Below are 26,975 nucleotides of genomic sequence, written 5' to 3'. Positions count from 1 at the left end.
GGCCTGGTGGAAGAAGCTGTCCCAGAGCCTTTTGGTCCTGGTTTTTATGCTGTGGTACCTTTTCCAGGATGGTAGCAGCTGGAACAGTTTGTGGTTGGGGTGACTCAGGTCCCCAATGATCCTTCAGGCCCTTTTTCCACACCTGTCTTTGTAAATGTTCTGAATCATGAGAAGTTCACAACTACAGATGCGCTGGGCTGTCTGCACCATTCTCTGTAGAGTCCTGCAATTGAGGGAAGTACAGTTCCCATACCAGGCAGTGATGCAGCCAGTCAGGATGCTCTCAATTGTGCCCCTGTAGAAAGTTCTTAGGATGTGGGACCTATACCAAACTTACTCAACCATCTGAGATGAAAGAGGCGCTGTTGTGCCTTTTTCACCACACAGCTGGTGTGTACGGACCATGCGAGATCCTCGGTGATGTGGATACTAAGGAACTTAAAGCTGTTTACCCTCTCAAACCCAGATCCATTGATGTCAATAAGGGTTAGCCAGTCTCTGTTCCTCATGTAATCCACAACCAGCTCATTTGTTTTTGTGACATTGTTTTCTGGACACCACCGTGTTGGAGAGATGACTTCTTCCCTGTATGCCACCTCTTTATTGTTTAAGATTAGGCCAATCAATGTAGTGTCATCGGCAAATTGAATTAGCAGATTAGAGCTGTGGGCGGCGACACAGTCATGGGTATACAGGGAGTAAAGGAGGGGACTTAGTACACAGCCCTGAAGGGGTGGAGGTGAGGGAATGCACTCTTACTACCTGCTGGTCATCTGACAGGAAGTCCAGGATCCAGCTGCACAAGGCAGGGTCAAGGCCAAGGTCTCTGAGCTTCCTGTTGAGCTTGGATGGAATTATGGTGTTGAATGCTGAAATGTAGGCCAAGAACAGCATTCTCACTTAAGCATCCTTCTCCAGATGTGCAAGGACGGTACGTAGAGCAGTGGTCTGTCGATCGGTTGTGTCGGTAGGTCCAGTTTGGGTTTGTAGTATGCTGCAGATGTAGTCCTTGACCAGCCGCTCAAAGCATTTGCATTTTATTGAGCTGAGCGCAACAGGACACCAGTCATTCTGGCATGTTTCCTTGGTCTTTTTTGGTACAGGGACAACGGTGGATAATTTAAAGCAGGAGGGCACTCTACAATGGGAGAGGGAGAGATTAAAAATGTCTGTAAACATACCTGCCAATTGTGCTGCACAAATCCTGAGTGCTCATGGACGACTAGCCCATAGCACTCTTAAACTTTCCTATCCAGAAATTGATCCATCTACCTTTTACATTTTTGTGATGTTCCTCCCTCAACCACTTGCTCTGGCAGCTCATTTTACATACTTATCATCCTCTAGGTGAAAATAATGCACCTCAGATTCCTATTAAAGCTCTCCTCTCTCATTTTAAACCTATGTCCACTAGTTCTTGATTTCTCAACCCTGGGAAAAAGACTACACATTAACCCTTTCTATGTCCCTCATTCTTTTATACACTTCCATTAAATTACCCTACATTCTCCTATGCTCCAATGAAAATGGATCCAAACTACTGAGCAATATCCTTACAAATCTCTGCACTCTTTCCAGCTTAATTCTATCCTAACAGTAGGGTGACCAAAATTGAATACAATATTCCAAATAAGGCCTCACTAACATCTTATACAACTGCAACATAGCATAGAACATAGAAATCTACAGCACATTACAGGCCCTTCTGCCCACAATGTTGTGCTGACCATGTAACTTACTCTAGAAACTGCCTAGAATTTCCCTTCTGCAGAGCCCTTCATTTTTCTAAGCTCCACGTACCTACCCAAGAGGCTCTTAAAAGGCCCTATTGTATCTGCTTCCACCGCTGCCACTAGCAGTGCATTCCACACGCCCACCACTCTCTGTGTGAAAAACTTACCCAACTCCTCGGTACCTATTTCCAAGCACCTTAAAACAATGCCCCCCTCGTATTAGACATTTCCGCCCTGGAAAAAGCCTCTAGCTATCCACAAAATCAATGCCCCTCAACATCTTATAGACACTCTATCAGGTCACCTCTCATCCTCCATCGCTCCAAGGAGAAAAGGCCAAGTTCATTCAACCTATTCTCATAAGGTACTTCCTCCAACCCAGGCAACACCCTTGTAAGTCTCCTCCGCACTCCATAAGAGTTTCCTTATAATCCGGAAGTCAAATTTGTCAAGCAATGTTGCAACATCTTCAAAGGTTACAAGGGATATTCTCAGGTAGATTTCATATCACTTCCTCTTAATGCTATGAATTTGGAATCCACATGAGGAGACAAACACCTGAAGACTTCCATGTCAGTGTGCAGCAGAGAATGTGATGTCCTCCGTCAGTCATGGATATTGCATTCTAGCTGTCTAGATACATCTCAGCTTCTTTATTCACTGATCTGACTGATGAAGGCCAGCATGCCAAAAATATTCTTCTCTACTCTGTCTGAGACACCTGTAACTGATGCTGCTGACTCACTGGAGGACATTCTGTTACCTTTTTTCATAGATATAAGTCGATAATTGTGTTATATCAGCAAGAAAGATAACATATACAGACTTACATCCATCTACACAAAGAGCAATAAAGCATTCTATGACAGTTCATTCATAGAATATGTTGAAATGAGTTTTGTGTAATCTCAACTTTTTCCAATAGGAATTTTGAATTTCCTTGGGAAATAGCCAGGAATGCATAAAATAATAATAGGATTTGTAACAGGGCTTTAGTGCATTCAATATGGCTAAAATTCCCTTTAATTATGTTATTACTTAAGATTCAAAAAATCACCTAAATTCATAGATGCTGTAGCAGTTTCTGAAAATTCTCAAATATTATATGAACCTGCCAAACTGAAATCTGTAAAGATATTGGAGTGAACAAGAGAGCTCCCATGACAACAGCAGTTAAAGCCGCTGATTCTCATTCACAACTTGAAAAAAATTACAGTGCTCTAGAGAAAAGGTACGTCTTGCAGACAGAAGGATTGGAATCAAAGACCGAATGGCTTTCTTTTGTGCAGCTACTATTTCCTTCTGTGGTTCACAAAAGGGGAAAGTGAACTGCCCAGGGAATATTGGTTTCATTTTTCTTAAAGGAGTTCGGAAGCAGGTGGTATGAACAGGAATGGTCTATGCTTTTCCCAGTAAGTTGATTTAATAGATGACGATAAACATCTGGCAGGAAAGGAAAAGGTTTAGCCAGATCAACAAATTCTGTCTGTCATTGACCTTCTGCCATCATCTTCAATAGTAACATTATCTAATCACAAAATTAGAGTCAATATATTCAGGATTAAAATTAGGAATTTCATACAAAGAACACTGAATATTTGGAATTCTCATCAAAATGCTTTGGATGTTGTTTTTCAATTGGTTAAAAAAAAGATATATTTTAATGCCAATTTCAGTCAGATCCCTCGTTAGTCCCATCCCATTCTTTTGTATTTATTTGTATTTCTTTTGCACGCATTAATATTTCTGTTTAACATGATAAACATTTAGATTTTTTTTGCTGGGTTAGGCTTGTTAGATTAATTGCAGCATTTGAAAGATTAGAAGTGTTTACTTTTGATGCCGATATAGAGCAGGGTTTCCGAGCCTGGGGTCCACCAACCCCTTGCTTACCAGTATTGGTTCATGGCATAAAATCATTGGGAATCCCTGAGACAGAGGATTAGTGGAATTCAACTTAGATCATAAGATACAGCAGCAGAGGTAGGTCATTCACCCCATTGAATCTGCTCTGCCATTCAATTCCGGGCTGATCCAATTTTTCTTGTCATCCCCACTCCTCTGCTTTTACCCCATGCCCTTTGATGTCCTGGCTAATCAAGAACCTGTCTATCTCTGCCTTAAATGCACCCAGTGACTTGGCCTCCACAGCCACATGTGGTACCAAATTCCATAGATTTACCACCTTCTGACTAAAGTAATTTCTCTGCATCTCAGTTCTAAAAGGACATCCTTTAATCCTGAAGTTGTGCCCTCTTGTCCTAGAATCCCCTACCATGGGAAATAACTTTGCATATCTAATCTGTTCAGGCCTTTTAACAATCAGAATGTTTCAATGAGATTCCCCCCCCCCCATTCTCCTGAACTCCAGGGAATACAGTCCAAGAGCTGCCAGATGTTCCTCATACAGTAACCCTGTCATTCCTGGAATCATTCTTGTGAACCTTCTCTGAACCCTCTCCAATGTCAGAATATCCTTTCTAAAATAAGGAGCCCAAAACTGCACACAATAGTCCAAGTGTGGTCTAACGAGCGCCTTATAGAGCCACAACATCACATCCTTGCTCTTATATTCTATACCTCTAGAAATAAATGCCAACATTGCATTCGCCTTTTTCACAACCAACTCAACCTGGAGGTTAACCTTTAGGATATCTTGCACGAGGACTCCCAAGTCCCTTTGCATCTCTGTATTTTGAATTCTCTCCCCATCTAAGTAATAGTCTGCCTGTTTATTTCTTCCACCAAAGTGCATGACCATACAATTTCCAACATTGTATTTCATTTGCCACTTCTTTGCCCATTCCCCTAAACTATCTAAGTCTCTCTGCAGGCTCTCTGTTTCCTCAACACTACTCACCCCTCCTCCACCTATCTTTGTATCATTGGCAAATTTAGCCACTAATCCATTAATCCAATAGTCCAAATCATTGACATACATCGTAAAAGCAGCAGTCCCAACACAGACCCCTGTGGAACTCCACTGGTAACCAGCAGCCACCCAGGATAGGATCCCTTTATTCTCACTCTCTGTTTTCTGCCAATCAGTTAATGCTCCACCCATGCTAGTAACTTCCCTGTAATTCCATGGACTCTTATCTTGCTAAGCAGCCTCATGTGTGGCACTTAGTCAAAGGCCTTCTGAAATTCCAAGTACACCACGCCTACTGCATCTCCTTTGTCTACCCTGCTTGTAATTTCCTCAAAGAATTGCAGTAGGTTTGTCAGGCAGGATTTTCCTATTAGGAAACCATGCTGACTTTGGCCTATCTTGTCATGTGCCTCCAGGTACTCCATAACCTCATCCCTAACAATCAATTCTAACAACTTCCCAACCACTGATGTCAGGCTAACAGGTCTATAAGTTTCCTTTCTGCTGCCTCCCACCCTTCTTAAATAGTGGAGTGATACTTGCAATTTTCCAGTCATCCAGTACAATGCCAGAATCTATTGATTCTTGAAAGATCATTGTCAATGCCTTCGCAATCTCTCCAGCTACTTCCTTCAGAAGCCAAGGGTGCATTCCATCAGGTCCAGAAGATTTATCCACCTTCAGACCATTAAGTTTACTGAGCACCTTCTCAGTCGTAATTTTCACCGCACAAACTTCACTTCCTTGGCACTCTTGTATATGTCTGGTATACTGTAGATGTTTTTCACTGTGAAGACTGATGCAAAATATGCATTCTGTTCCTCTGCCATTTCTGCATCTCTCATTACAGTATCTCCAGTATCATTTTGTATTGGTCATATATCTACCCTCTACTCATATTTACCCTCTATATACTTCCAAAAGCTTTGAGTATCTTCTTTGATATCAGTTGCCAGCTTCCTTTGATAATTCATCTTTTCCTTCCAAATGACCTTCTTAGTTGCCTCCTGCAAGTTTTTAAAAAGTTCCCCAATCCACTATCTTCCCACTAGCTCTGGCTTCCTTGTATGCCCTCTGTTTTGCTTTTACTTTGGATCTGACTTCACTTGTCAGCCACAGTAGTGTCCTTCTTCCATTTGAAAATTTCTTCTAGGAATATATCTGTCTTGCACTTCCCTCATTGTTCACTGAAGCTCCAGCCATTGCTGCTCTGCTATCTTTCCTGCTAATGTCCCTTTCCAGTCAACTTTGGCCAGTTCCTCTCCCATGCCATTATAATTTCCTTTATTCCACTGAAATACCAACACATTGGATTTTTTTTCCTGTCAAGTTTCAATGTGAACTCGATCATATTGTGATCACTGTTCCCTAACAGTTCCTTTACCTTAAGCTCTCTTATCACCTCCAGATCATTGCACAACACCCAATACAGCACAGCCGATCCCCGAGTCCGCTCAACAACAAGCTGATCTAAAAAGCCATCCCTTAGACATTCTACAAATTTTCCCTCGAGGTCCAGTACTGACCTGGTTTCCCTAATCTCCTTTCATGTTAAAATCCCCAAATCATGACTTCACCTTTCTGACACACCTTTCCTATCTCCTGCTGTAATTTGTAATTCACATCCCAGCTGTTGTTTGGAGGCCTGTATACAACTTCCATTAGGGTCCTTTTACCCTTGCTATTTCTCAAATCAACCCATAGAGACTCTACACCTACCAATCCTATGCCATCTCTTTCCAATGATTTAATATTATTTCTTATACACAGAGCCACACCACCCCCTCTGTCTACTAACCTATCTTTCTGATACAATGTATATCCTCGGACATTCAGCCATACTTCAGCCAAGTTTCAGAGATGGCCACAACTTCATATTTGCCAATCTGTATTTCAAGATCGTCCATTTTATTCCTTATGCTGCGTGCATTCAAATACACTATCCTCAGTCCAGTATTTGTTGCTTTATGCTTTAATTGCATCATGCCGTTATTGCCTTGTAACTCATGCCATTGGCTTTGATTAAGCCTCATCTCCTGCCTGTTCTTCCTATAATTTCTATTGCACACTATGAGGTGATAGGCAGAAGAGCAAATGGACTAAAAAGGATGAAAATTCAGTACTTTCTCTCCCTTAGAAATATACCTGATGAGCTGATGGTGCATATTAAGAGGAAATTAATATCTAGATATTAAGAGGAAATTATGTCACACGCACAGCACTCAGTATTATGTGTCTTCTTCTTAAGCCCATCACCCCGACAGGGACATAGGCTGCCAACTGCATCTCCCCAGATTCCTTCTGTCCCGGGCCAGTTTTCAACTGGATGAGATGAGGTCCTGTGCCTTCCATGGACTTGTACCTTTCACCAAATGACTTCATGCCTCTTTTAGGTGAAGATCTCTCCAGGGGATGAGGTCTTTGGAGCTTCTGTTGGCATATCTGTAGCTCTGGGTTTTTACGGAATGGGGTTGCTAGCCTCACACCTAATCCTCCTGTTTTCACAGCTGGGCTTGGTGGAGTTTTTATTAGTGTGCAAATTGTTTAATGTATTCAGATAATTAGAGACATAAATCTCCAATCCTTCTAGTCTGTTTGTCCCACTCCATGGTTTGTGTTGTGCAAACAACATCGCACTCTGAATCTCCTTGGTATTTCCAGTAGATGTGGACATTATAGGCTTTGTATGGCAACACACACACACACAAAATGCTGGAGGAACTCAGCAAGTCAGCTGACCTTCAAGATTTGTTAAATCTTCGCTTGTAAACGTGTCATAACCAGCTGTTTCTCAGTCTCTCTTCCCCTGGTCTAAAACCATCTCTCTTCCCAGCGAGAGCAACACAGAAGGCAGGCAGTAACTTCTTCTTAGAGAAATTGCACACTGACGAACAGGTACTCAGGCACTTATGAACCATCTGACTCCCTCTCCCCTATATCTTTCTGTTCCTGTCTCTATAAGACATAGGAGCAGAATTAGGCCATTCAGCCCATTGGGCCTGGTCTCCATCATTCCCCATGACTGACCTATTATCCCCCACACCCCCATTCTCTGTCCTTATTATCTTTGATGCCCTTACTAATCAAGAACGTGTCAATCTCTGCTTTAAGTATACCCAATGACTTGGTCTCACAGCTGCCTGTGGCAATGAATTGCACAGATTCACCACCCTCTGGCAAAAGAGACTCCTCATCGCTGATTTAAAGGGACACCCCTCTTTATTGCAGATTCACCACCCTCTGGCAAAAGAGAATCCTCCTCATCAAAGGGACACCCCTCTTTTCTGAGGCTGTGCCCTCACTTGCTTACCCAATTTCCATACTGGGATGAGCTTAAAATCCCTATTTATATTATTAGCAAGTTACAGTTTCTTATGAACTTATTTGTAGACTGTATTTATAGTATTGTACTGTATGCACACACACAGTGTGGCTGACTGAGGCCTCTGTCGGTCACAGTCCACCATGGATGTTGTATCCTAGCTGTTGTGTGAATTTTTAGAAGAAAGAAGAATCCTATCGATACAACACAGGATTAAAAAAAATTGCACCCTTGGGTTGTGCATTTTTGGAAATGTCATGCTCTGGACATATAGGAAAAGGAGATACATTTAAATGTTTTCTAAAATAGACCTCCTGATAAATTTTGGTCTTGCAGCTAGGTTCGTTGAAGTGCAAACTTTCCTGTTGGATACAGGAAAATAGATCAGGCCCAATAAACATTTTCCCTTTTTTTAATTTCTAATAGAGGTAGTTTTGATTAAGTGTATTATGTTTATAGGTGTATTATACTTTACAGTTTGTGAAGGTACAATAAGATAACAGCTTGACTATGGATAAGTACCATTTTAGTGTTATCTTCCTTATGATTGACTAGAATCCCAGCAATCCAACGAGCAAGTCAATGACCTTCATTTCTTGCCTCTTACGGCAAATGAGTGTCATTTCAGTTTTTTGACTCCTGTACCCAATGTTGCATTATCTTAGCCAATTCAATGTGGATTCTGAGAGTGTTTTTTTTTATATATACAGGTGTGATCTGACTGCAGAGCCTATGGGCTTTACATAGCAGACAGAAGATTGATGGTTGCAGAAGCATTGCCATCTGCAAAATCACATGCCTAAGCATCATATGATGTAGAACACAGGACTGTACAGCTTAGAATAAGCCCTTCAGCAAGGATGTGGAGGGCTGAAGGACACATTTATGTATTGTGCAACTCTATGACTAAACAGCTAACAACCGTGATAAACAATAAAAACAGAATAATTTGCCATTGCTACTCAATGATTTTCTGATTAAATGTACTTCATGATTTTTTGTTTTTTAAATTAATCTAATTCCTGTTTCTTATTAAATATCAATAATATTCTACTCTTGTAATGTTGCTAGGAGCAGATTTAATTGTGACCAATGCTCTTTACTATCCTCCTAATTGAATCCTGCAGGAAGTGTTGCTCACTGAATAGGAATTAGCATGCATCAATTTCACATTTGAAGCTAACATCGTTGCTCTGGACTTTTTATTACTTTTCTTTCAGGGATTTATTTAGTTGAACATCTACATTTTTTGGATCTTTCATTTTAATACCAGAAAGATGGGTTTTCATGTCCATTTAATTAAAATTCAGATTATTTGGAAATCATTTTACATAGCAATCCAGCCATTTTTTTTTCACTCAAGAGTGCAAAAAAGTACATCATGAAGCAAATCACTACTTCAACAAGAATAAAGCCAACAACTACAACAATGGAAATATGGAAATACAGGAGATTAGTATTTCAATGTTTAATGATAGTTTACATCATGTAGCATCAGTATGTATTCCATCACTGTGCATTAATATTCCAAAGCTAAAATAATAAGGATATTAGGAAGAGTGATCAAAAATACAGATTGAAGGAATGGGTTTAGAATATATTTTACAGGGAAATGGATGACAGCAGTAACATAGAGTCCAAGGACTCCCTGCAGAGCTAAATACTGACTTTACCCGATGAAAGGCCATCCAGAGATTGAGGAAAGGAAACTCTGTGGGAAAACTCAAATTATTGAAGACAGTTTTTGTCTCATATTTCTTGTATATCTTTATGACAGTGAAAGGTGATAAAGGTCACTGGATCTTATCATTTCTCTTAGCAGTACATAGAACATAGAAATCTACAGCACATTATAGGCCCTTCAGCACACCAGGTTGTGCCGACCATGTAACCTACTCCAGAGACTGCCTAGAATCTCCCTGGTGCATTGCCCTCTATTTTTCTAAGCTTCTTGTACCTATCTAAGAGGCCCTTAAAAGTCCCTATTGTATCCGCTTCCACCGCTGCCACTGACAGTGCATTCCATGCACCCACCACTCTCTGTGTGAAAAACTTACCCCTGACATCCCTTCGGTACCCATTTCCAAGCACCATAAAACTATGCCCCCTCGAGTTAGCCACTTCAGCCCAGGGAAAAACCCTCTGCCTAACCATACGATCAATGCCTCATCATCTTATACACCTCTATCAGGTCACCTCTCATGTCTGTTGCTCCAAGCAGAAAAGGCCATGTACACACAACCTATTCTCATAGGGTACACTCTCCAATCCAGGCAACATCCTTGTAAATCTCCTCTGTGCTTTCTCTATATTATCCACATCCTTCCCATAGTGAGGTGACCAAAACTGAACACAGTACTCCAAATGGGGTCTGACCAAGGTCTTATGTAGTCGTAACATTACCTCACAGCTCTTGAACTCAATCCCACAGTTGATGAATACCAGCACACTATATGCTTTAACAACACTGTCAACCTGTGCAGCAGTTTTGAGTGTCCTACTGACACCACCCCAAATCTCTCAGATCTTCCACACTGCCATTTATATTATATTCTGTCTTCAAATTGGACATTCCAAACTGAACCACTTCAAACTTATCTGGGTTGAAGACCATCTGTCACTTCTCTGTGGGATCGGTGTCCTCTGACAACCCTCCAGACTAGCCACAACAACCCCAACCTTTGTGCCATCAGCAAACTTACTAATTCACCCTTCTACTTCTTCATTAAGGTCATTTGTAAAAATCACAAATAGTAGGGGACCCAGAACAGATCCCTGCAGAACACCACTGGTCACCAACCTCCATGCAGAATACGAACCATCTACAACCACCATTTGCCTTCTGTAGGCAAGCCAATTCTGGATCCACAAAGCAAGGACTCCTTGGATCCCATGCCTCCTTACTTTCTGAATGGACATTGCATGAGGAACCCTATCAAATGCCTTACTGAAATCCATATACATTACATCCACTGCTCTTCCTTCATCAATGTGTTTTGTTACTTCCTCAAAGAATTCAATCAGGCTCTTAACTCATGACCTGCCCTTGACAAAGCCATGCTGACTATCCCTAATCAGATTATGCCTTTCCAAATGCTCATTAATCCTGTCTCTCAGGATCTTTTCCAACAACTTGCCCAGCACTGAAGTCAGACTCACTGGTTTATAATTTCCTGGGTTATCTCTACCCCCTTCCTTGAACAAGGGAACAACACTTGCAACCCTCCAAACCTCTGATACTCCTCCCATCCCTACTGATGATGCAAAGATCATCGCAAGAGGTTTGGCAATTTCCTCTCCTGCTTCCTGCAGTAGCCTGGGTGATATCTCATCTGGTCCTGGTGACTTATCTAACAATGTTTTTCAAAAGCTCCATCACATCCTCTTTCTTAATGTCTATATGCTCAAGCATTTCTGTCTGCTATAAGTCAACCCCACAATTGCCAAGGTCTTTTTCCCTGGTGCATACTGAAGCAAAGTATTCATTAAGTACCTCTGTTACCTCTCTGACTCCATGCACACGTTTCCATTATTGCACCTGATTGGTCTTCTTCTCACATGGCTCATCCTTTTGCTCTTCACATACTTGTAGAATGCCTTGGGGTTTTCCTTAATCCTACTCACCAAGGCCTTCTCATGGCCCCTTCTGGCCATTCTTAAACTCCTTCCTAGCAATCTTGTAATTTTCTAGAGCTCTAACAGTACGTAGTTTCTTGAACCTTTTGTAAGCTTTTTTCTTCTTAACTAGATTTTCTACATACTTTGTAAACTATGGCTCTTTAACTCTACCATCTTTTCCCTGCCTCAATGGAACATACCTATGCAGAACTCTATGCAAATGTTCCCTGAACATTTCTGCCGTGCATTTCCCTGAGAACATCTGCTGCCAATTTATGCTCTCAAGTTCCTGCCTAATAGCATCAAATTTCTCCCTACCCCAATTAAAAGTTTTCCCAAATTGCTCCTATCCCTCTCCAGCACTGTGATTCTATTTATGGGCTTTCAAGTGGTGAAGGAGATAGGGTTGTGGCCACTACGTCCAAAATACTCTCCCACCGAGAGATCTGACACCTGACCAGGTTCATTTCCCAATTCCAGACCAAGTACAGCTTCTCCTCCAGTTGCCTTATCTACATATTGCATCAGGAAACCTTCCTGAACACACCTAACAAACTCCACCCCATCTAAACACCTTGTGCTAAGGAGATGCCAATCAATATTAGGAAAGTTAAAGTCTCCCATCACAAGAACCCTATTATTATTATTACACCATTCCAGAATCTGCCTCCCTATCAGCTCCTCGATATCCCTGTTACTATTGGGGGAAGGGGGTCTATAAAAACACCCCTTTCCTCTTTCTAACTTCCACCCATACTAACTCAGTAGAAAATCCCTCCATGACTTCCTCCTTTTCTGCAACTGTGACACTATCTCTAATTAGCTGTGCCGTGCCGCCACCTATTTTGCTTCCCTCTTTATTCTTTTTGAATCATCTAAAGCCTGGCACACTCAGCAGCCATTCCTGCTCCTGAGACATCCTAGTCTCTGTCATGGCCACAACATCACAGTTTCATGTTATTGATCCATGCTCCAAGTTCATCTGCCTTGTTTATGATACTCCTTGCATTAAAATAGACACATCAGAAACCCTCAGGCTGAGTGCATCTTTGCTCTAACATCTGCCTATCCTTCCTCACAAACACCCTACAAGTTGTCTCTACTTGTGTGCCAACCGCCCCATCTTCTGCCTCTTCACTTCAGTTCCCACCCCCTGCAAATCTAGCTTAAGCACTCCTCAACAGCATTAGCAAACCTCCCCGCCAGGGTATTGGACCCCCTCGGATTCAAGTGAAATCCATCCTTTTTGTACAGATTACAGCTGCCCCAGAAGAGGTCCAAATGATCTAAAAATCTGAATCCCCGCTCCCTGCTCCAATCCCTCAGCCACACATTTAACCTCCAGCTCATTCTATTCCTATACTTACTGTCACGTGACACAGACAGCAATACTGAGATTACTACCTTTGAGGTCCTACTTCTCAACTTCCTTCCTAACTCCCTGTACTTTGCTTTCAGGACTTACACCCTTTTTCTACCTATGTCACCATTACCAATATGTACCACAATCACATGCTGCTCACTCTAAGTGGTAGTCTGGGGAAAAACAAAGAAAATCCCTTTGGATGAATAGATATACTTCACAAGGGTCAAACACAGGCCCCTTTGGATGAACAGAGATACTTCACAAGGGTCAAACACAGATTGCTAAAGCTGTACAGCAGCAGCATTTTGCTATTATAAGAGCTAACTTTTGAGGACCCAGGCAACCACAAAAGGATAATGGCATATAACAGTGCCATTCAAAAATCCTCCAATGAATAAACAATGTAATGAAATTCCTAACATTATCAAAAAGATGCAGTTCATCTAATTGAAGCAAGTGCAGTGGAGAAATGTGAAGAAGTATTAGTGAAAGTGTAGTTTGCAGTTTGGATTCATGGAGAATGCCTTTACTGACAATAGTTTTAGTAGTTTGCACTGTTACCTTCAAATTGGAAGGCAGCACTTGGTCCTGGAACCTTGTAATGACACGAGTTTTCAGGAGATCTTACACTCTGGTTTCCTATGAAGCTTGGAAGTAGTGCAGTGCAATCAAAAAAGAATTCCCTGGTTCCATTTGCTAATCCCTTTCAAGTACATGTCCCACCAGAGTCTTAGCCCCAAATGAAACTGGGCAATCCCTCCCAAGATGCTAGAATTTGCAGCTGGGTCATGAAGGCTCACAGGTAATCAGAGTCACCAGGATGTAACATCTCTGATGGAAGATCTTTGGCTTTACATTTCCTGTGTTAAAGTCACTGGACTTCCACCCCAGAAGAAAACAAGACAGATATACAAACACTCAAGGTAATTACTAAGTGGTTACATAAGAGTATCCCCTGGTGCTGCAGTTATATTTATGGCCATGAAGACAAAGCCCATGAGAGTAGGTTTAAGGAAACTAAAGGGATACAAATAGAATGGGCAATCCTTTCCGACACTTTTAAATTAGGTAAGTTGCCACAATCTTTTTATGAAGCCTCTATTTCACTTATTCTTAAAAAGAGTAAGGGCCTATTTGAATGCTCTTCTTATAGACCTATTTACTTACTTAACATTGATACTAAAATTTTATCAAAGCTTTTGGCTTGTAGGATTGAAAATATTTTGCCTTCTATTATCTCTGATGATCAGACTGGAATTATCAAAAATCAATACCCCCACTTTAATATTGGTCATTTATTGAATGCTATTTATTCTCCTTCTAAAGAGATTTCGGAATGTGTGATATCCTTAGATGCTGAGAAAGCTTTTGATCGGGTTGAATGGAATTATCTATTTAAAAATTTAGGAAAATTTAACTTTGGGCCTGATTTTATTCAATGGATTAAATTACTTTATTTATCTCCTTCCACTCAGGTTCTTACTAACTCTCAGTACTCTAAACCATTTAAACTTCATCATGGAACTAGACAAGGTTGTCCTTTGCGTCCTTTGCTTTTTGATTTGGTTTTAGAACCTTTAGCTATTGCTTTCCGGGAATCTAATGATATCACTGGTATTTTAAGGTGGGGATAAAGTATCGCTTTATGCTGATGACCTTTTGCTCTACATTTCTAATGTGGAGTTTTCTTTGCCTTCTCTACTTTCTTTTCTCTCTTGCTTTAGTTAGTTTATAAACTAATTAGGATATAAACTTAACTTTCATAAGAGTGAACTTCTTCCTTTGAATAACTTGGTACCAGTTAATACTAACCTTCCTTTTAAAAATTCTAAGAAATCATTTTACTTACTTGGAATTACTAGGAATTATAAATTCCTTTTTAAAGAATTTTTCTTTACACTTCTGAATTACGTTAAGAAGGCACTATCAAGTTGGTCACCCCTCTCTTTATCATTGATTGGGTGAATCAATTCAATTAAAATTATTATTTTGCCTAAATTTTTATATTTATTTCAGGCCATACTTGTTTTTATTCCTTAATCTTTTTTTGATTCTTTGGATTCAATTATATTTTCTAATATATGGAATAATAAAATTTCTCGATTAAATAAAGCTCATCTTCAAAAATCTAAAAATAATGGAGGTTTAGCCTTACCCAGTTTTAGGTTTTATTACTGGGCAGTCAATATACAGAATCTTACATTTTGGTTATATTATATTCATCGAGAGGACTGTCCGGTCTGGGTTTCTTTAGAAGCTAACACTGTTAATAAATTTTCTACCATTTCTCTTCTCAGATCCTCAATTCCTTTATCTTTAAGTAATTAACTGATAATTTTGTAGTTAAACACACTTTGAGGATTTGGGTACTATTTAGAATATATTGAGTTTATTGAGTTTTCACTTTCCAGTCCCATTTTTCTATTTTTTTTAAACCTTCTATGTTTGATGTACTTTTTAAAGAGTGGAATAGATTGGGTATTAAATGTTTTCATGATTTGTTTGTTGGAGATAGTCTCTCTTCATTTGAACAACTGTCAGTTAGGTATAGTCTACCAAGAACTCACTTCTTTCGGTGTTTACAAATTAAATACTTTTTGCGTTCTCAAATACACACATTTCCTAAAAGTCCAGATAAAAATTTACTTGATATAATTTTTAATTTGAAACCCTTCTATAATGCATCTATATCTAATATTTAAGCTATGTTGATGGGAATGAGAAAAATTCCTTTAGATAAAATTAAAATAAAAAACTTTGGGAACAAGATGTACAGATTTCAATTTCTGAGGAATGAAATTTTTAAATTGGTTAATACCTCATTGTTATGTGCCTGTCATTCCCAATTCAAAATGGTTCATAGAGCCCATATGTCTAAAGATAAGCTGTCTCATTCTTATTCAGATATATCTCCTATTGTGATAGATGTAATGATGGAGAAGCTTCACTAATCTATATGTTTTGGACTTGTCCGAGTCTGGAAAAATATTGGAAGGAAGTATTTCAAACTTTTTCAGTGCTCTTTAAAGTAAATTTTAAACCTGATCCTTTGACTGCCTTATTTGGTATTGTTGGAGGAACTGATATAATTTTGGAGACACATAATTTGCATATTTTGGCCTTTATTTCTACTTCTGCACCCATTGTCTATTTCTCTTATAGCCAGGTGGGCACTGTTGCTTAGGTGAAAGGATGCCACTCCACCTACTTATACTCATTGGTTACATGATGTTATGTCTTGATTAAATTTAGAGAAGATTTGCTGTTCAATTTCTGAACCTAGACAAGATTTTTTTTTAACTGTGGGGACCTTTTTTGAATTACTTTCAAAATCTTTAATTTGCTATTAAGCACAGATGTTGGCTAATAATATGTTTTACTATATGTTAAGGATTTTTTCCTTTTTTTTAAACCAAACAGCGGTTTTGTTTTACTGGTAGTCAGTTTAGATTTTTTTAATATAATAAAATCATTCCTTTTTGATTTTATGTTTAAATTTAATTTATATGGATATGGGGTAATTGCACTTCAACTGTGATTTCAATATATTATAATCATTATATTATATATCTCACTGTATTCTTTTATGTAAGAAATTAATAAAAATATTGAAAAAGAAGAAAGAATGGGCAGTGGTGTGAAATATTGCATTAACACTAGTTATTGCAAATGGAAAGATGGTTTTGATGAGGCTGAATGAAAGCTCTTGCAGGTAGTCAATGTAGCTCATGGCCTTTCTTTATGCATTTTCGTCTGCACCTGTCTCTGCTGCACTTGTTTCTTGATGAATGACCTACTTTGTTCATAAAGATTACTTTAAGATAATGAAGAGTATGAAACAGCAAGGAGAATGTGCCAATGCTGGCTTGAAGAAGGGGAGTCTCATGCAAATCATTCATTGTATTTTAAGGAGAGCTCCAACACCAGCTCAGGCTGACTGATCTCACGTAACGTGATTACCAGCAGGATCAAGCAGAAGGGCTGTTACTCCCCCAAAGGCTGATGAAATCTCTTTTGAGACCAATTAAATTTTGATTGTGATAGCTAATAAACAAGTACTTACATTTAATGCTCGTAGACAAGGTTTTTGGCATAGATGTATCAACAGCAGCTGAAATGTACACAGGAAGGAAAAAAATGAACATTATTGCATCTAGTCTATGATGGCAACCAATTTCAATGATTATGTACATTTATGGAAACAGAAAACACCCATATATATTCTATTTGTCCAAACTGTTTTAACTACCGCATCCTATATGTAGCACTAAATGCTTTACTATTGACTCATGAAAGATTCTTCATTCTACGAAATGAAGTTTCAAGTTTTCTCTATCTTTCAAACATACATTTTAAATTGGTAATGGGGAAATTATTGTCACATGTACTGAAATACGGTGAACAGGTTTGTTTTGCAAGTCATCTAGACAGATCATTCCAACATAAGTACATCAAGGCAAAAACAATAACAGAATGCAAAATATGGTGTCATAGTCATGGAGTAAATACTAATAGACAAACAAGGTGCAAGTCCATGACAAAGTAAATTGAGAGATCTGGAGTTTATCATTATCTCAACAAGTGTTCTGCTCAAGGGTCTTTTAGCAGTGGAATATAAGGTGCCCTTGAAGAAAGGAAACTGAGAATACATAATCAACAATGTATTGAAATAGTACACTGAGAGGATTTGCATCCCTATAACTGAATAACCATCACAATCTCCAAGTAATAACATATGCCTCAATATTCTAAGCATAAATCATTGCACCTAATCTTATTGCCTCCATTCAGATCATTTCAAAGAACTTGACTAACATTGCAGAAATTCTGTCAGATACAGTAAGAGGACAGGACAGCATGAACCCAGTTCAAACTCATTGCACATTAGCTCTGGCAATTACTAGAGCATCAATCATAGAAAATGTAATAATGTAGAATGATTAAAACTAATTTTGATTTTAACTTAATCTCCTTTCCATTTTCCACTTCCCCTCAGCCCACATACTGTTCTGATGTGCAAAATGTAGTTTCCATATTCCCTCATGTATCCTTATGCTATTCTGTCTTCAGCTAGCTCACTCCCATCTTCTGAGGGATAATTGGAAATGGACAATAACTACTAGCCTTGTTAGCAATGTCCACATTCTGAAAGATTAACTAAAATATACAATACATAGCTGATGCTGAGCAAAAACAGAGCAGTGAAAAAGACACCCTATCATTTCAAGTTTGATTAAGAGCTCAAGAATGCTGCATTATAGGATTAGCATCACAATGGGAGCAGCATGCTATAGGTAACTGCGCTTGAATGTTCTGCAAACAAGCACAATCATAACGGAGAAGACAATCTCTCAGAAGACAAGCTTACATAAGTTCTGCTTTAAGGAGGAGCTCTGATGTAGACTGATACGCATGCATGTTGAGATACAGTGCATTAGGAGGCTTGCCTAAAAAATCTGTTGAAATATTGAAAAATTGTACACATGTATCCATGAGCCTGTAGCATATCCTAGATAGAAGAAATGGCAAGGCTGCTTTCAACATTGGTGTATCCGCAAACATCACTCAGCTCCCACTGGAACAGCAGCCTCTCAGAATGTGTGCAGCAATGAAATTTCAGAATCAATCAGGTTTACTCTCACTTGATGTGAAAGCAATGTGGAATTTTTTGTTTTGCAACAACAGTACAGTGAAAGTCATAAGATTACAATATATTACAATTTGAATAGTGCAAAAAATAAGGATATATGAATTCATGGACCATTCAGAAATCTGATGGTGGAGGAGAAGAAGCTGTTCCTGATTCATTCACTTATGGGTCTTCAGGCATCTATATCTCCTCCCTGACACTGGTAACAGGAAGATGGCATGTCCCAAATGCTGAGGGTTCTTAATGACAATGGTGTCTTCTTGAAGGTCACCTCTTGAAGACGTCACCTGATGATGGGAAGAATTTTGCTAATGATGGAGCAGGCTGATTCTACCACCCGAGTCTCAGCCTATTGTGATTCTGTGCATTGGAGTCTCTGTACCGAGGTGTGATACAAACAGCTAGTGAGCTCCACTGTCCAGCCACAGAAACCTACGAGAGCCTAAACAAAATTCCCTCAAACTCATAATGAAATAGAACTGCTGACATGCCTTCTTCATGATTGCATCAGTCTGTTGGGTCCAGAACAGATCCTGTAAAATGTTGTTGCTTAGGAACTTGAAGCTGCTCACTCTTTCCATCACTGACTTTTCAATGAGGAGAGGTGCATGATCTCCTGACTTTGCCTCTTTATGTCCACAACCAATTCCTTGGTTTTGCTGTCATTAAGTGCAATTTATTGTTGCATCACCACTTGACTAGCCGATCTATGTTACTGCAGTATGCTCCTTATCGCCATCTGAGACTTTACCAATAACACCGGTGCTATTGGAGAATTTATAAATGGCATTTGAGCTGCGCTTAGCCACATGGTCAAGAGTATAGAGAGGCAGGAGAGCAGTGGGCTAAGCATGCATCCTTGAGGTGTATGGGTATTAATTGTCAGTGAGGAAGAGAAATTATCACCGATCAGTACTGACTGTGGTGTCCCAAAGAGAACATCAGGGTTGCAGAGACAGAGGACCAGATTTAGAAGCTTAGTGATTAAAACAGAAGGAACGATGGTATTGAATGTCATGCTTTAACCGATAAACAACAGTCAGACAGTCAGTATGTTTTGTTGTCCAGGTTCTCCAAAGCAAGTGGTAAACCAATGAGATTGTATCTGCTATAGCCCCATTGCAGTGGTAGGCAAGTTGCAGAGGGTTTAGGTCCTTGTTCAGTCAGGAGTTAATTCTAGTTATTACCAAGCTCTCAAAGTACTTCCATCACTGCAGATGTGAGTATTACTAAGTTATATTGAAAGCTAGCCAAACATATTAAAGAGGATACCAGAAGTTTCTTCAGATACATAAAATGTAAAAGAGAGGTGGATATCAGACTAACAATACACACAAAATGCTGGAGGAAGTCAGCTCAGCAAGCCAAGCAGCATCTATGAAAAAGAGTACAGTCAACATTTCAGGCTGAGACCTCTGAGCAGGATCGACCTAAACATTGACTATACTCTTTTCCACAGATGCTGCCCGACAGGCCGAGCTATTTCACCGTATTGTGTGTGTTGCTTGGATTTCCAGCATCTGCAGATTTCCTCTTGTTTGAGATTGGATATCAGGCTGCTCGTAAACAACGCTGGAGAGGCAGTAACAGGGACAAGGAAATGGTAGACAAACTGAATAAGTATTTTGTACCGGTCTTCACTGTGGTAGACACTAGCAGGATGGTGGAAATCCCAGGTGACAGGGGTCATGAAGTGTGTGAAGCTACCATTACTAGGGAGAAGGTTCTTAGGAAACTGAAAGGTCTGAAGTTAGGAAAGCCACCTGGACCAGATGGAGTACAGCCCAGGGATCTGAAAGAGGTGGCTGAGGAGGTTGTGGAAGCATTAGTAATGATCTTTCAAGAATCACTAGATTCTGGAATGGTTCCCCAAGACTGGAAAATGGCAAATGTCACTCCACTCTTCAAGAAGGGAGGAGGCAGAAGAGAAGAAATTATAGGCCAGTTAGTCTGACATCAGTGGTTGGGAAGATGGGAGTCAATTATTAAGGGTATTTGGAAGCACTTGATAAAATAGGCTGTAGTCAGCATGGTTTCCTCAATGGATAATCTTGCCTGTCAAATCTGTTGAAACTCTTTGAAGAAATAACAAGCAATATAGATAAAGAAGCATTGATTGATGTTGTCAATTTGGATTTTCAGAAGGTCTTTGACAAGGTGCCACACAAGGTTACTTAACAAGCTATGAGCCCACGGTATTACAGGGAAGATCCTAGCATGGGTAAAGCAGTAACTGATTGGCAGGAGGCCTAGAGTGGGAAAAAAGGGAGACTTTTTTTACTGGTTTCTGGTGACTACTGGTATTCCACAGGGGTCTGTGTTAGAAAACCTACAGCACAATACAGGCCCTTTGGCCCACAAAGTTCTGCCGAACATGTCCCTACCTTAGAAATTACTAGGCTTACCCATAGCCCTCTATATTTCTAAGCTCTATGTATCCTATCCAAAAGTCTCTTAAAAGACTCTATTGTATCCGTCTCCACCACCGTTGCAGGCAGCCCATTCCACGCACTCACCACTCTCTGCATAAAAAACTTACCCCTGACATCTCCTCTGCATTTACTCCCCACCACCTTTAACGTGTTCCCTCTTGTGGCAACCATATCAGCCCTGGGAAAAAGCCTCTGACTATCCAAACGATCAATGCCTCTCATCATCTTATACACTTCTATCAGCTCACCTCTCATCCTCTGTCACTCCAAGGAGAAAAGGCCAAGTTCACTCAACCTGTTTTCCTAAGGCATGCTCCCCAATCCAGGCAACATCCTTGTAAATCTCCTCCACACCCTTTCTATGGTTTCCACATCCTTCCTGTAGTGAGGCAACGAGAACTATGCACAATACTCCAAGTGGGGTCTGACCAGGGTCCTATATAGCTGCAACATCACCTCTCGGCTCTTAAACTCAATTTGCGACTTCTCAGCCCAATTTTGAAGACTATCAATGTCCCGCTGTAACCTCTGACAACCCTCCACACTATCCACAACACCTCCAACCTTTGTGTCATCAGCAAACTTACTAACCCATTCCTCTACTTCCTCATCCCGGTCATTTATAAAAATCACGAAGAGTAGGGTACCCAGAATAGATCCGTGAGGGACACCACTGGTCACCAACCTCCATGCAGAATAGAACCCATCTACAACCACTCTTTGCCTTCTGTGGGCAAGCAGTTCTGGATCCACAAAGCAATATCCCCTTAGATCCCATGCCTCCTTACTTTCTAAATAAGCCTTGCATGGGGTATCTTATCAAATGCCTTGCTGAAATCCATATACACTACATCTACTGCTCTTCCTTCATCAATGTGTTTAGTCACATCCTCAAAGAAGTCATTCTGGCTTGTAAGGCACACCTGCCCTTGACAAAGCCATGCTGACTATTCCTAATCAAATTACACCTCTCCAAATGTTCATAAATCCTGCCTTTCAGGATCTTCTCCATCAACTTACCAACCACTGAAGTAGGACTCACTGGTCTATAATTTCCTGGGCTATCTCCACAATATCCACAACCCTCTAATCCCCCAGACCCTCTCCCGTCCCCATTGATGATATAAATATCATCGCCTGAGGCTCAGCAATCTCCTCCCTCGCCTCCCACAGTAGCCTGGGGTACATCTCATCCTGTCCCGGCGACTTATCCAACTTGATGCTTTGATGCTTTCCAAAAGCTCCAGCACATCCTCTTTCTTAATATCTACATGCTCAAGCTTTTCAGTCCGCTGCAAGTCATCTCTACAATCACCAAGTTCCTTTTCCATAGTGAATACTGAAGTAAAGTACTTATTAAGTACCTCTGCTATTTCCTCCGGTTCCATACACACTTTCCTACTCTCACACTTGATACGTCCTTTTTTCACGTCTTATCCTCTTGCTCTTCACATACCTGTAGAATATTTTCCTTAATCCTGCCTGCCAAGGGCTTCTCATGGCCCCTTCTGGCTCTCCTAATTTCCTTTTTAAGCTCCTTCCTTTAGCCTTATAATCTTCTGGATCTCTAACATTACCTAGCTCTCTGAACCTTTTGTAAGCTTTTCTTTTCTTCTTGACTAGATTTACTACAGCCTTTGTACACCATGGTTCCTGTACCCTACCATAACTTCCCTGTCTCACTGGAACGTACCGATGCAGAACTCCACACAAATATCCCCTGAATATTTGTTACATTTCTTCCGTAATTTTCCCTGGGAACATCTGTTCCCAATTTAAGCTTCCAATTTTCTGCCTGATAGCCTCATAATTCCCCCTACTCCAAATAAACGCTTTTCTAACTTGTCTGTTCTTACCTCTCTCCAATACTATTGTAAAGGAGATAGAATTATGATCACCATCTCCAAAATGCTCTCCCACTGAGAGATCTGACAACTGACTAGGTTCATTTCCTAATATCAAATCAAGTACAGCCTCTCCTCTTGTAGGCTTTTCTGCATATTGTGTAAAGAAACCTTCCTGAACACACCTAATAAATTCCACCCCTACTAAAGCCCTTGCTCTAGGGAGATTCCTATCTATATTTGGGAAACAACTATTATTATTATTATACCTTTCCATGATCTGTTTCCCTATCTGCTCCACGATATCCCTATTTCTATTGGGCGGCTTATAAAAAATACCCAGTAAAGTTATTGACCCCTTACTATTCCTAACTTCCACCCACAGAGACTCTGTAGACAATCCCTCCATGGCGTCCACCTTTTCTGCAGCCGTGACACTACCTCTGATCAACAGTGCCAAGCCCCCACCTCTTTTGCCTCCCTCCTTGTCCTTTCTGAAACATCTAAAACCTGGCAGTTAAAGTAACTATTCCTGTCCCTAAGCCATCCAAGTCTCTGTAATGGCCACCACATGGTATCTCCAAGTATTGATCCACGCTCTAAGCTCATTCGCTTTGTTCACAATACTCCTTGCATTAAAACAGACACATCTCAAACCTTCGGTCTATCACCTGTCTATCCTCCCTCTCGCACTGTCTACAAGCTTTCTCTATTTGTGAGCCAACCTCCTCTTCCCCAGTCTCTTCAGTTCGGTTTCCACTGCCCAACAATTCTAGTTTAAACTCTCCGCAGTAGCCTTAGCAAATCTCCCTGCCAGGATAGTGGTCCCCCTGGGATTCAAGTGCAACCCATCCTTTTTGTACAGGTCACACCTGCCCCAAAAGAGACCCCAATGATCCAGAAGTCTGAATCCCTGCCCCCTGCTCCAATCCCTCGGTCACACATTTATCCCCCATCTCATTCTATTCGTATACCCACTGTCACGTGGCACAGGCAGTAATCCTGAGATTAGAACTTCCTTCCAAACTCCCTGTAGTCTTTTTTCAGGACCTCTTTTCTTTTCCTACCTATGTCATTGGTACCAATATGTAGCATGACCTCTGGCTGTTCTCCCTCCCACTGCAGGATATTGTGGACACAATCTGAAACATCCTGGACCCTGGCACCTGGCAGGCAGACTACCATCCGAGTTTCTTTCCTGCGTCCACAGAATTGCCTGTCTGACCCCCTGAGTCCCCTATCACTACTGCCTTCCTCTTCCTTTCCCTACCCTTCTGAGCCACAGGGCCAGACTCTGTGCCAGAGGCATGGCCACTGTTGCATCTCCCAGGTAGGGTGTCCCACCCAACAGTACTCAAACAGGAGCTCTTGTTGTCAAGGGGTACAGCTGCAGGAGTACTCTCTAGTACCTGACTCTTCCCCTTCCCTCTCCTGACTGTTACCCACTTGTCTATCTCCCGTGGCCCCGGTGTGACCTCCTGCCTATAACTCCTTTCTATCACCTCCTTGCTCTCCCTGACCAGACAAAGGTCATCGAGCTGCATCTCCAGTTCCCCAACACGGTCCCTTAGGAGATGCAGCTCGACACAACGGGCGCAGATATGGCTGTCTGGGAGGCTGGAAGACTCCAAGACTTCCCACTTCTGAGACCAAGCACAGAACACCAGCCTCACACACATACTTCCTTTCCACAATTAACACAGGTAGACTTACCTCGCCTCATTATCACCTAAGCCTGTTGAGCCAAATCCCTATCACTCTGCTACCCGCTGGATTTGGTGGTCTTCTGTTTAAATTTTGCCCACTCTACTGGCTGACGTGATGCGCCTGCACAGTCTTGCCTCTCTTTTACCTTGATTAATAAAATGCCTTCACTCCGGAAATCCTTAGCCATTCCACTCACAGCCTTCTTGCTCCGAATGTGTTGTTACCGATTCTTTTTACATTATATGTTAAATGTGGATGAGGGAATCAATGGCTTTGTTGCAAAGTGTGCAGAGAATACGAAGATAGGTGGAAGGGCGGGTAGTTTTGAGGAAGTAGTGAGGTTACAGAAGGACTATGACAGATTAGGAGAATGGGCAGAGAAGTGGCACTTGGAATACAATGTCTGGAAGTGTATGGTCATGCACTTTGGTAGAAGAAATTAAAGCGTTGACTATTTTCTAAATGGAGAGAAAATACAAGAAAAGCTGAGGTGCAAAGGGACTTTGCGAGACCCCTTGGGAGACCTTGTGCAGGATTCTCTAAAGGTTAACTTACAGGTTGAGTCTGTGGTGAAGGCGGCAAATGTGATGTTAGCATTCATTTCAAGAGAACTAGAATATGAGAGCAAGGAGTAATGTTGAGACAAAAATCCCACTGGTTTGGCCTCACTTGGAGTATTGAGAGCAGTTTTGGGACCCTTATCTTAGAAAGGATATGTTGAAACTAGAGAGGGTTCAAAGGAGGTTCACAACAATTATTCCAGATTTTAACATATGAAGAACTTTTGATAGCTCTGGACCCTTATTCACTGGAATTCAGAAGAATGAGAGGTGACCTCATTGAAACCTATCGAAGGGTGAAAGGGCTTGATAGAGTGGATGTGGACAATATGTTTCCTTTGGTGGGACAGTCTAAGACCAGAGGACACAGCCTCAGAATAGAGGATCATCCTTTTAGAATGGAGACGAGGAGGAATTTCTTTCACCAAAGAGTGGTGAATCTATGGAATTTGTTGCCACAGGCAGCTATGGAGGCCAAGTCTATATGTATATTTAAGGCAGAGGTTGACAGATTCTTTATTGATCAAGGCACAAAGGGATACAGGGAGAAGGTGGGAGATTGGGGCTAAGAGGAAAATTGGATCAGCCGTGATAAAATGGCATAGCTGATGGGCTGAGTGGCCTAATTTTGCTCCTATATCTTATGGCCTTATATTCATTGAATCAGCTCATCCTGCTTGTCTTGGGCAGCTGCATGATTGCTGCCCTTTTGAAGCATGAGAGCAGAACAGAGACCACAGCAGTGAGAGGCTGGCAGTCTCCTTAAACACTCCAGCCATATAACAATTACAGTAGAGAAACAGGCCATCTTGGCCCTTCTAGTCCGTGCCAAACGCTTACTCTCACCTAGTCCCAACTACCTGCACTCAGCCCATAACCCTCCATTCCTTCCCTGTCCATATACCTATCCATTTTTTAATATAAATGACAATCGAACCTGCCTCTACCACTTCTACTGGAAGCTCGTTCCACACAGCTACCACTCTCTGAGTAAAGAAGTTCCCCCTCATGTTACCCCTAAGCTTTTGCCCCTTAACTCTCAACTCATGTCCAATTGTTTGAATTTCCTCTACTCTAAATGGAAAAAGCCTATCCATGTCAACTCTATCTATCCTCCTCATAATTTTAAATACCTTTATCAAGTCTCTCCTCAACCTCTAAGCTCCAAAGAATGTTCAGAGTGCTGGGGATGTCCCTGTGAAGCAGAATACACATTCCTTCTGATACTGCAGTCTTGCTCTGATGAGGTCTTCAAGTTTATTTTCCACAGATTACATTAGCCAGGAGGATGGTAAAGAGCGGTGGCGTTAGTGTTTCAATTTTACCTGGAGCCCTCCCCAGCAGCCATGTTTTCTGAGACAATAAGAACTCTGCTGAGCCTCCAGCTGCTGCACTCACTCCCTGGGTGATCTGGATTCCCTCATCTGTCAGTTCTGAAGGTCTTTCTCCTTTTAAATGATTTGAAATGTTGTTACTTAACAGTCTACAGTCTAATGCAGTCTACATAACTGCAAATTTCAGCTGTAGCAGTTCCAAAGGGGGATATTAGAATCTTCCCTTGGAACATTGTATTTGATGACACCTGTTATGAAACTCAAAAATATTTCCTAACCTATGGTACCGTTGCTTATAATGGAAATTACGTTGTTGAAATTAAGTTAAAAAAACTCATTTAAATGGCATGGGTATTGCCAATCAGCCAATATTCACTGGCCATGCTTAATTGTTTTTGAGAACCTTCTGGAACAACTGCAGTGTTAGGTATCCCCAGAATGTGGTTTGAGAGTTGTAGAATTTCAACTTAGAGGGATTGGAGGGAACCTTCTTGAGATGACTGCTGTATTAGGTACCCCAAAATGTTGTTTGAATGC

General features: G+C 40.9%; 1 protein-coding gene across 4 annotated transcripts in view; it reads right to left on the bottom strand.

The window, feature by feature from the left end:
- The window catches only part of LOC132402833 (spermatogenesis-associated protein 7-like), a 108,013-nt gene that overhangs the window by 61,645 nt on the left and 19,393 nt on the right, over window positions 1-26,975 (bottom strand). For all 4 annotated transcript variants that reach the window (XR_009515097.1, XM_059985850.1, XM_059985849.1 and 1 more), the window contains one exon: window positions 16,975-17,022. Coding sequence is in view for 3 of the 4 variants with exons in the window: in XM_059985850.1 (XP_059841833.1) it covers window positions 16,975-17,022 (48 nt within the window). In the remaining variant the exon portion in view is untranslated. The remainder of the gene's footprint in view (window positions 1-16,974; window positions 17,023-26,975) is intronic.

The sequence above is a fragment of the Hypanus sabinus genome, chromosome 12, assembly GCF_030144855.1.
Source record: "Hypanus sabinus isolate sHypSab1 chromosome 12, sHypSab1.hap1, whole genome shotgun sequence".
In the NCBI taxonomy this organism is placed as follows: domain Eukaryota; kingdom Metazoa; phylum Chordata; class Chondrichthyes; order Myliobatiformes; family Dasyatidae; genus Hypanus; species Hypanus sabinus.
This window is presented reverse-complemented; position numbering and strand designations above follow the sequence as displayed.